General features: G+C 37.4%; 1 protein-coding gene across 1 annotated transcript in view; it reads right to left on the reverse strand.

Annotated features, from left to right (window-relative positions):
* The window catches only part of LOC138367947 (zinc finger protein 30-like), an 82,934-nt gene that overhangs the window by 40,047 nt on the left and 30,702 nt on the right, over positions 1-12,185 (reverse strand). The window contains exons 11-16 of the mRNA XM_069330232.1: positions 11,899-12,078; positions 11,094-11,195; positions 10,093-10,224; positions 5,971-6,150; positions 5,171-5,268; positions 4,828-5,123 (exon numbers count right to left, since the gene is read on the reverse strand). Of these exons, the coding sequence (XP_069186333.1) occupies positions 4,828-5,123; positions 5,171-5,268; positions 5,971-6,150; positions 10,093-10,224; positions 11,094-11,195; positions 11,899-12,078 (988 nt within the window). The remainder of the gene's footprint in view (positions 1-4,827; positions 5,124-5,170; positions 5,269-5,970; positions 6,151-10,092; positions 10,225-11,093; positions 11,196-11,898; positions 12,079-12,185) is intronic.

Genomic DNA, 12,185 nt, shown 5'->3' on the forward strand with positions numbered 1-12,185 from the left:
CATTCTTCAACTACTTTTCTGACCATTATAGTCAGAAAAGGATTGCTGTGGATTTTGCATCTAATCTAACTGATAATGTTAATTGAATGTTGAGTTTGATGCGCAGGGCTTCAGTTGTTTCACATTCCAACAAGTAGTATAATAATGACGCCTCTGCATATGTTCCACAGATATGACATTCTTTAACTATTAGACAAAGGAGCATAAGAATAAAGGTGACTGCTGAGGGCCTCTTGGCCCATACGATGCTTCTCCTATTTATAACCACCCAATCCCACTCATATATGTGTCCAACACACGATTGAGACAATCAAGGGACCCCCACCTACACTACGTTACATAAGAACATAAGAACATAAGAACAAAGGTAACTGCAGAAGGCCTATTGGCCCATACGAGGCAGCTCCTATTCTATAACCACCCAATCCCACTCATATACTTGTCCAACCCGTGCTTGAAACAATCGAGGGACCCCACCTCCACAATGTTACGCGGCAATTGGTTCCACAAATCAACAACCCTGTTACTGAACCAGTATTTACCCAAGTCTTTCCTAAATCTAAACTTATCCAATTTATATCCATTGTTTCGTGTTCTGTCCTGTGTTGATACTTTTAATACCCTATTAATATCCCCCCGGTTATGTCCATTCATCCACTTGTAAACCTCTATCATGTCACCCCTAACTCTTCGCCTTTCCAGTGAATGCAACTTAAGCTTTGTTAATCTTTCTTCATATGAAAGATTTCTAATTTGGGGAATTAACTTAGTCATCCTACGCTGGACACGTTCAAGTGAATTTATATCCATTCTATAATATGGCGACCAAAACTGAACTGCATAATCTAAATGGGGCCTAACTAGAGCAAGATATAGCTTGAGAACCACACCAGGTGTCTTGTTACTAACGCTGCGATTAATAAATCCAAGTGTCCGATTTGCCTTATTACGAACATTTATGCATTGATCCTTTTGTTTTAAATTCTTACTAATCATAACTCCCAGATCCCTTTCGCAATCCGACTTCGCAATCACAACACCATCTAGCTCGTATCTTGTAACTCTATCATCATTACCTAACCTCAGAACTTTACATGGTAATTGGTTCCACAAATCAACAACCATGTTACCGAACTAGTATTAACACAGTTTTTTTATAAACCAAAACTTATTCATTTATACCTATTGTTCCGGGTCCTGACTTGTGTGATTCTTTTTATACCATATTAATATCTCCTTTGTTATGGCCCTTCATTAACTTGTTTTACTGTACACTTCAATCAGTTATGATTAGTAAGAATTTAAAAGCAAAGGATCAATGCATGAATGTTCGTAATAAGCAAATAGGACACTGGGATTTATTAATCGAAGTATTAGTAACAAGACACCTGGTGTTGTTCTTCAGCAATATCCTTGCTATATATATAGGTAAATATAGATATATAGCTACATATAGATATATAGCTATAGCTATAACCAATAGGGCTCTGGTTAGGCCCCATTTACATTATGCAGTTCAGTTTTGGTAGCAGTACTATGGAATGGATATAAATTTACTTGAACGTGTCCAGCGTAGGATGAAAAAGTTAATTCCCCAAATTAGAAATCTTTCCTATGAAGAAAGATTAACACAGCTTAAATTGCATTCACTGGAAAGGCAAAGAGTTAGGGGGTGACATGATAGAGGTTTACAAGTGGATGAATGGACATAACAAAGGGGATATTAATGGAGTATTAAAAGTATCAACACAAGATAGAACGCAAAACAATAGGTATAAATTGGAAAAGTTTAGATTTAGGAAAGACTTGGGTAAATACAGGGTTGTTGATTTGTGGAACCAGTTACCGCGTAAAGGTGTGGAGGTGGGGTCCCTCGATTGTTTCAAGCGTGGGTTGGACATGTATATGAGACGGATTAAGAACATAAGAACAAAGGCAACTGCAGAAGGCCTATTGGCCTATACGAGGCAGCTCCAATTTATAACCACCCAATCCCACTCATATACTTGTCCAACCCGCGCTTGAAACAATCGAGGGACCCCACCTCCACCACGTTACGTGGTAATTGGTTTCAACAAATCAACAACCCTGTTACCGAACCAGTATTTACCCAAGTCTTTCCTAAATCTAAACTTAGATCTAAACTTGGATTGGGTGGTTATAAATAGGAGCAGCCTCGTATTGACCAATAGGCCCTCTGAATTTACCTTTCTTTTTATGTTTTTCTCAAACACAGTTAATTCTTTGACTTTCTGGAGAATGTAATTTAAGCTTGGTCAATCTTTCTTCATAAGACAGGTTTCTAATTTGAGAACCCTCGCTGGACGCATTCTATTGAATTTAGATCCATTTTATAGTACGGAGTATAGCCAAAACTGAACTGCATAACCTAAATAAAAACATAGGAAGAAAGGTAACTGCAGAAGGCCTATTGGCCCATACGTGTCAGCTGCTGTTTATAACAACGCAATCCCACTCATATACATGTCCAACCCACGTTTCAAACAATTGCGGGACCTCCACCAACTTACGCGGTAACTGGTTGCACAAATCAACAACCCTATTACCCACCAGTATTTACTCAAGTCTTTCCAAAATCTAAACATACTCAGTTTATACCTCACTGTGTATGTATATACCTCAAAACATTGGTTCCTGTTTTTTCTTGTGCTGATACTTTATAATACCCTATTAATATCTTCTTTGTTATATTAATTCATCCACTTGTAAACCTCCATCATATCAACCCTAACTCTTCGTCTTTCCAGTGAATGCAATATAAGTCAACAAATCCACAAGGACCCTGATGAGGGTTCGAACCTACGTTCGAGAGGATCCCAGACGCTGCCTCAATTGTGATTTATGTGTGTAATGCAATTTAAGCTTCATATGACAGGTAACTAATTTGGGGAATTAACTTTGTCATCCTACGCTAAACACCTTCAAGTGAATTTGTATCCATTCTATTGTACGGCAAGCAAAATTGAACTGCATAATCAAAAGGGGCCTAACCAAATAAAGATATAACTGAAGAACAACACCAGGTGTCTTGTTACTAACGTCCTGTGTCCTTTTTGCCCTATTACGAACATTCATGCATTGATCTTATGTTTTTAAATTCTTACTAATCATAATCATAAGCTATTAGGACAATATCTAACTCTGGCCCCAGACATCACTCGGTGCTATTACTCAAATTAATATGTTAGATATTAAGTCCCTGCACATCCTCTAATGTGTATTTTATATATATATATAAAACGCTGAACTGTAATGTCAATCCTGACCTTAAAAGCTTCCTAGAAGGTTGTAACAGATCCCATGAGCACCACACCAGAAACAAATACCTATTTGATATTGCAAGAGTACGACTTAGTCAAACTAGAAATGCTTTACAAATCAAGGGACCTCGAATCGGGAATGACCTTCCCAATTATGTTAAAGATTGTACCTCTCCCAACCAGTTCAAGATAAAAACTAAGTACAAACTAATTAACTCAATGTAACCTACTTCACCCCCAAAATGTCAACCCATGTCTTCTTGTTTAAACAATTCTGATTGTTGACCAAATTGTATTTTTTTTTCTGCCATGTTTTCCCCCTCCCCCTCCCCTTTTTTACATTTTTTTCTTATTTTTTCTCAACACAATTTATACTTTAATCTCAATTAGTATTAAGTTTTAGTCATAGTGTTTTTCCTGCCCGAAACGCTTTTCGTTATAGTATCTATTGGAATTGTATGTGCTAGCTCTATCTATAAATCCATCAACTTTTGTATCTGAGCTTGTATGTATGGACTTTATCTGAATAAATATTTGTATTTGTTGTATAACTCCCAAACCTCTTTCGCAATCTCAACACCATCTCACTCTTATCTTATAACTCTTTCATCATTTCCTAGCCTCAAAACCTTACATTTGTCAACATTTAAACTGCATCTGCTAAGCTTTTGACCATTTCTAAACCCTAAGATCGTCTTGAAGTGATTGTAAGGCTTTTTTCCGTGTTTATTGCCCTCCAGGTTTTAGTATCATCAGCAAATTTGAAAATGTTGCTGCTCAAACCTGAATCTAAATCATTTATATATATTATGAATAACAGAAGTACCAGGACAGAGCGTTAAGGCACTCCACTTACATTTCCCCACTCCGACTTAATCCCATTTGTACTAACTTTCTGTTTCCTTTGGTACAGCCATCCAACTTAACATAGCACCCCCCAATACCATGACCCTCTATCTTTTTAACCAGTCTTCCATGTGGCACTCTATCAAAAACTTTGCTAAAGTCAAGGTACACAGCTATGCTGATATAAAATGATAGCAAATTTGAATTATTTACTAATTTATGTTTTTCAAGATGATAATGAATGGTATTTGCGAAAATCGATTCAAGTAACTATTCCAAAATTGACGTTAGGCTAATTGGTAGATTATTTGATGCAAGTTATCTATCTCCTTTCTTAAAAATTGGTACACATTAGCAGCCATCCACGACTCTGGCACTCTGCCTGACTCTAATGAATTATTATATGTGGTAGACAAGGGATCGCAAAGCTCCTCTTAGCATTCTTTGGTCACCCTGGTAAACACTTCGGCGGGCCCTGGGGATTTGTTTGATTTGAGTTTCACTATTGTTTAATAACATCATCCCTCCTAAGTGTTAAACTAGTCAACCATTCCGCGTTCTCTCTCACTTTATTCGGCCTTATTCGGCCGAAGGCATAGAGTTACGTTCCTCTTTAGTAAATACAGATAAAATATTTATTAAAAATACTATTTATCTTTTCGTCATTATCTGTCCTATCTGGGCTATGGTGAGCCCGTACGTGGAGGGTCTTTGGAACTATTATCTGTATCAATAGCTGATACAAGAGGTCTGGGGTCTTCATGGTGGTTTTCAGTCCTAGAGGGCAAGCTGTCCTAGTTTTGGAACTGGTGGGATTAGTGTTGACCTCTAGGTCTTCCGACAGCCGTTGGAGTTTGGTGTGGTGGCCTCCATGAGGAGGTCTTGTACCGAGTAGGTGTCGTATTTGTTGTGCGGCGGTGGAGCTACTAAGAAATCCTACTTTCTTAGTAGGTTTCCTAGTCTGAGGAGTCCGTAATCTCCGTAGTTGGTGTTGAACTGTCGAAAATTGAGAGATTACTCAAGTAAATCAGCTGCTCACTTACTGATACCAACCAGCTGGGATACCTTAGGAAATATAACTGGTTTCAAGATTCTATTTTTTTTACATATAAGATAAGTTATCACAAAACCCTTTTTAATCCTGAAAATAACAAGTTATCAAAAAATGTTTAATTGAAACATTAAGAGAAACAAATAATTTGGAGATGGAATAAAACAATATATTTTGGGATGAAATTAGATTTTTATTGCTTTCACCAGGACTATACATAGCATGATTTAACAAATCATCTAGTGCATAAAAATTCGTTAGTTCTCTTGTGCTATATATAAAAGGACTCATATTTCTAATACGATATATGCATGCACCTTCATGTGTTAATTCGTATTTCCAAGATAGCAAAAAATTTTCCACACTGGGGACACTTGTAAAAGGTCTCACCAGTATAACCACGTTTATGTTTCATTGTACCACTGTGATCAATGATCTTTTTAGTGCAATGGTCATTCCTTAACGATTTCTCACCGGAATGCAGCGGTGTCTGTCCATATTTCCCAATTTATAAAAACGTTTTCCACACTCGGGATATTCGTTAGGTTTTTCACCTGTATGTACCATTCTGTGAATCTTCAGAGATACTTTTTCTCTGAATCTTCTGGAGTCTTCATGGTGGTTCAGAAACCACATTCTGGACACTCATGAGATTTCTCACCCGTACAAAGCTTCATGTGTTTTTCTCTTTTTTCTAAATCTTTTCCGACACTCTGGACACACATGGTTTCTAACGAGTATACACTATCATGTGTTTATTCATTTTCCTATGATCTTTTTCTTTTTCCATACTTTGGGCATTCGTCAGGTTTCTCACCTGTACACACCATCATGTGTTTATCCATTTTCCTGTGATTACTGAATCTTTTTCGACACTCTGGGCACTCGAAAGGCTTTTTAGAAGTATATACTACCATGGTGTAGTTATTCATATTTCTATGTTTACTGAAGCTTTTCCCAATCAAAGGAACACTGTAAATAAAGAGATGGCAGTTTCAGCTCCCTGGTAATTATGATGTTAGCTCTCTGGTGTTTATGTTGTTGGCTCTCTGGTATTTATGTTTTTGGCTCTCTGGTATTTATGTTCTTGGCTTTCTATTATATAAAACAGGTGAGGGGGATGTACGTCACATGTAAGATGTTTGGTCACTGTAAGTAGGGAAGACCGGGATGAGATGCTGGAGCTGTTGTTGCTGTTGTTTAGATTTAGCTATTGAAAACTAAATGCCCGTATAGCACGGGATATAGTGAGTTCGCCAATGAGTTCGTGTTTTTCTCGAAAACCTTGTTACTGTGATATTTCAGTCAAAGCGTTAAATGGAAGTGGAAGTTTCCTTCTTTACCCCCATTTCTTTTTCACTTCTTTTTTTAGCACACTGCTTCTAGTCTTTTTTTAATAATAATTTTTTGGTGGTGGATGTAGATTCAGTGTTCACTAGTGTGTCCCATTCTTCAACTACTTTTCTGACCATTATAGTCAGAAAAGGATTGCTGTGGATTTTGCATCTAATCTAACTGATAATGTTAATTGAATGTTGAGTTTGATGCGCAGGGCTTCAGTTGTTTCACATTCCAACAAGTAGTATAATAATGACGCCTCTGCATATGTTCCACAGATATGACATTCTTTAACTATTAGACAAAGGAGCATAAGAATAAAGGTAACTGCAGAGGGCCTTTTGGCCCATACGATGCTTCTCCTATTTATAACCCCCCAATCCCACTCATATATGTGTCCAACACATGATTGAGACAATCAAGGGACCCCCACCTACGTTACATGGTAATTGCTTCCACAAATCAACAACCATGTTACCGAACTAGTATTAACACAGTTTTTTTATAAACCAAAACTTATTCATTTATACCTATTGTTCCGGGTCCTGACTTGTGTGACTCTTTTTATACCATATTAATATCTCCTTTGTTATGGCCCTTCATTAACTTGTTTTACTGTACACTTCAATCAGTTATGATTAGTAAGAATTTAAAACCAAAGGATCAATGCATGAATGTTCGTAATAAGTAAATAGGACACTGGGATTTATTAATCGAAGTATTAGTAACAAGACACCTGGTGTTGTTCTTCAGCAATATCTTAGCTATATATATAGGTAAATATAGATATATAGCTACATATAGATATATAGCTATAGCTATAACCAATGGGGCTATGGTTAGGCCCCATTTAGATTATGCAGTTCAGTTTTGGTCGCAGTACTATGGAATGGATATAAATTTACTTGAACGTGTCCAGCGTAGGATGAAAAAGTTAATTCCCCAAATTAGAAATTTTTCCTATGAAGAAAGATTAACACAGCTTAAATTGCATTCACTGGAAAGGCAAAGAGTTAGGGGGTGACATGATAGAGGTTTACAAGTGGATGAATGGACATAACAAAGGGGATATTAATGGAGTATTAAAAGTATCAACACAAGATAGAACGCGAAACAATAGGTATAAATTGGAAAAGTTTAGATTTAGGAAAGACTTGGGTAAATACAGGGTTGTTGATTTGTGGAACCAGTTACCGCGTAAAGGTGTGGAGGTGGGGTCCCTCGATTGTTTCAAGCGTGGGTTGGACATGTATATGAGACGGATTAAGAACATAAGAACAAAGGCAACTGCAGAAGGCCTATTGGCCCATGCGAGGCAGCTCCAATTTATAACCACCCAATCCCACTCATATACTTGTCCAACCCGCGCTTGAAACAATCGAGGGACCCCACCTCCACCACGTTACATGGTAATTGGTTTCAACAAATCAACAACCCTGTTACCGAACCAGTATTTACCCAAGTCTTTCCTAAATCTAAACTTAGAACTAAACTTGGATTGGGTGGTTATAAATAGGAGCAGCCTCGTATTGACCAATAGGCCCTCTGAATTTACCTTTCTTTTTATGTTTTTCTCAAACAGTTAATTCTTTGACTTTCTGGAGAATGTAATTTAAGCTTGGTCAATCTTTCTTCATAAGACAGGTTTCTAATTTGAGGGATTAATTTGTCAACCCTCGCTGGACGCATTCTATTGAATTTAGATCCATTTTATAGTACTGAGTATAGCCAAAACTGAACTGCATAACCTAAATAAAAAGATAGGAAGAAAGGTAACTGTTTAAGGGGCCTCGTAGCCTGGTGGATAGCGCGCAGGACTCGTAATTCTGTGGCGCGGGTTCGATTCCCGCACGAGGCAGAAACAAATGGGCAAAGTTTCTTTCACCCTGAATGCCCCTGTTACCTAGCAGTAAATAGGTACCTGGGAGTTAGTCAGCTGTCACGGGCTGCTTCCTGGGGGTGGAGGCCTGGTCGAGGACCGGGCCGCGGGGACACTAAAAGCCCCGAAATCATCTCAAGATAACCACTGTGTATGTATATACCTCAAAACATTGGTTCCTGTTTTTTCTTGTGCTGATACTTTATAATACCCTATTATTATCTCCTTTGTTATATAAATTCATCCACTTGTAAACCTCCATCATATCAACCCTAACTCTTCGTCTTTTCAGTGAATGCAATATAAGTAAACAAATCCACAAGGACCCTCATGAGGGTTCGAACCTACGTTCGAGAGGCTCCCAGATGCTGCCTTAATTGTGATTTATCTGTGTAATGCAATTTAAGCTTCATATGACAGGTAACTAATTTGGGGAATTAACTTTGTCATCCTACGCTAAACACCTTCAAGTGAATTTATATCCATTCTATAGTACGGCAAGCAAAATTGAACTGCATAATCAAAAGGGGCCAAACCAGATAAAGATATAACTGAAGAACAACACCAGGTGTTTTGTTACTAACGTCCTGTGTCCTTTTTGCCGTATTACGAACATTCATGCATTGATCTTATGTTTTTAAATTCTTACTAATCATAATCATAAGCTATTAGGACAATATCTAACTCTGGCCCCAGACATCACTCGGTACCATTACTCAAATTAATATGTTAGATATTAAGTCCCTGCACATCCTCTTATGTGTATTTTATATATATAAAACGCTGAACTGTAATGTCAATCCTGACCTTAAAAGCTTCCAAGAAGGTTGTAACAGATCCCATGAGCACCACACCAGAAACAAATACCTATTTGATATTGCAAGAGTACGACTTAGTCAAACTAGAAATGCTTTGCAAATCAAGGGACCTCGAATGCGGAATGACCTTCCCAATTATGTTAAAGACAGTACCTCTCCCAACCAGTTCAAGATAAAAACTAAGTACAAACTAATTAACTCAATGTAACCTACTTCACCCCCAAAATGTCAACCCATGTCTTCTTGTTTAAACAATACTGATTGTTGACCAAATTGTATTTTTGTTTTTTTTCTGCCATGTTTTCCCCCTCCCCCTCCCCTTTTTTACATTTTTTTCTTATTTTTTCTCAACACAATTTATACTTTAATCTCAATTAGTATTAAGTTTTAGTCTTAGTGTTTTTCCTGCCCGAAACGCTTTTCGTTATAGTATCTATTGGAATTGTATGTGCTAGCTCTATCTATAAATCCATCAACTTTTGTATCTTACCTTGTATGTATGGACTTTATCTGAATAAATATTTGTATTTGTTGTATAACTCCCAAACCTCTTTCGCAATCTCAACACCATCTCACTCTTATCTTATAACTCTTTCATCATTTCCTAGCCTCAAAACCTTACATTTGTCAACATTTAAACTGCATCTGCTAAGCTTTTGACCATTTCTAAACCCTAAGATCGTCTTGAAGTGATTGTAAGGCTTTTTCCGTGTTTATTGCCCTCCAGGTTTTAGTATCATCAGCAAATTTGAAAATGTTGCTGCTCAAACCTGAATCTAAATCATTTATATATATTATGAATAACAGAGGTACCAGGACAGAGCGTTAAGGCACTCCACTTACATTTCCCCACACTGACTTAATCCCATTTGTACTCACTTTCTGTTTCCTTTGGTACAGCCATCCAACTTAACATAGCACCCCCCAATACCATGACCCTCTATCTTTTTAACCAGTCTTCCATGTGGCACTCTATCAAAAACTTTGCTAAATTCAAGGTACACAGCTATGCTGATATAAAATGATAGCAAATTTGAATTATTTTCTAATTTATGTTTTTCAAGATGATAATGAATGGTATTTGCGAAAATCGATTCAAGTAACTATTCCAAAATTGACGTTAGGCTAATTGGTAGATTGTTTGATGCAAGTTATCTATCTCCTTTCTTAAAAATTGGTACACATTAGCAGCCATCCACGACTCTGGCACTCTGCCTGACTCTAATGATTTATTATATGTGGTAGACAAGGGATCGCAAAGCTCCTCTTAGCATTCTTTGGTCACCCTGGTAAACACTTCGGCGGGCCCTGGGGATTTGTTTGATTTGAGTTTCACTATTGTTTAATAACATCATCCCTCCTAAGTGTTAAACTAGTCAACCATTCCGCGTTCTCTCTCACTTTATTCGGCCTTATTCGGCCGAAGGCATAGAGTTACGTTCCTCTTTAGTAAATACAGATAAAATATTTATTAAAAATACTATTTATCTTTTCGTCATTATCTGTCCTATCTGGGCTATGGTGAGCCCGTACGGGGAGGGTCTTTGGAACTATTATCTGTATCAATAGCTGATACAAGAGGTCTGGGGTCTTCATGGTGGTTTTCAGTCCTAAAGGGCAAGCTGTCCTAGTTTTGGAACTGGTGGGATTAGTGTTGACCTCTAGGTCTTCCGACAGCCGTGCTGTCGTTGGAGTTTGGTGTGGTGGCCTCCATGAGGAGGTCTTGTACCGAGTTGGTGTCGTATTTGTTGTGCGGCGGTGGAGCTACTAAGAAATCCTACTTTCTTAGTAGGTTTCCTAGTCTGAGGAGTCCGTAATCTCCGTAGTTAGTGTTGAACTGTCGAAAATTGAGAGATTACTCAAGTAAATCAGCTGCTCACTTGCTGATACCAACCAGCTGGGATACCTTAGGAAATATAACTGGTTTCAAGATTCTATTTTTTTTACATATAAGATAAGTTATCACAAAACCCTTTTTAATCCTGAAAATAACAAGTTATCAAAAAAATTTTAATTGAAACATTAAGAGAAACAAATAATTTGGAGATGGAATAAAACAATATATTTTGGGATGAAATTAGATTTTTATTGCTTTCACCAGGACTATACATGGCATGATTTAACAAATCATCTAGTGCATAAAAATTCGTTAGTTCTCTTGTGCTATATATAAAAGGACTCATATTTCTAATACGATATATGCATGCACCTTCATGTGTTAATTCGTATTTCCAAGATAGCAAAAACTTTTTCCACACTGGGGACACTTGTAAAAGGTCTCACCCGTATAAACACGTTTATGTTTCATTGTACCACTGTGATCATTGATCTTTTTAGTGCAATGGTCATTCCTTAACGATTTCTCACCGGAATGCAGTGGTGTCTGTCCATATTTCCCAATTTATAAAAACGTTTTCCACACTCGGGACATTCGTTAGGTTTTTCACCTGTATGTACCATTCTGTGAATCTTCAGAGATACTTTTTCTCTGAATCTTCTGGAGTCTTCATGGTGGTTCAGAAACCACATTCTGGACACTCATGAGATTTCTCACCCGTACAAAGCTTCATGTGTTTTTCTCTTTTTACTAAATCTTTTCCGACACTCTGGACACACATGGTTTCTAACGAGTATACACTATCATGTGTTTATTCATTTTCCTATGATCTTTTTCTTTTTCCATACTTTGGGCATTCGTCAGGTTTCTCACCTGTACACACCATCATGTGTTTATCCATTTTCCTGTGATTACTGAATCTTTTTCGACACTCTGGGCACTCGAAAGGCTTTTTAGAAGTATATACTACCATGGTGTAGTTATTCATATTTCTATGTTTACTGAAGCTTTTCCCAATCAAAGGAACACTGTAAATAAAGAGATGGCAGTTTCAGCTCCCTGGTAATTATGATGTTAGCTCTCTGGTGCTTATGTTGTTGGCTCTCTGGTATTTATGTTTTTGGCTCTCTGGTAT

Source organism: Procambarus clarkii, chromosome 3 (assembly GCF_040958095.1).
Source record: "Procambarus clarkii isolate CNS0578487 chromosome 3, FALCON_Pclarkii_2.0, whole genome shotgun sequence".
Lineage (NCBI taxonomy): Eukaryota > Metazoa > Arthropoda > Malacostraca > Decapoda > Cambaridae > Procambarus > Procambarus clarkii.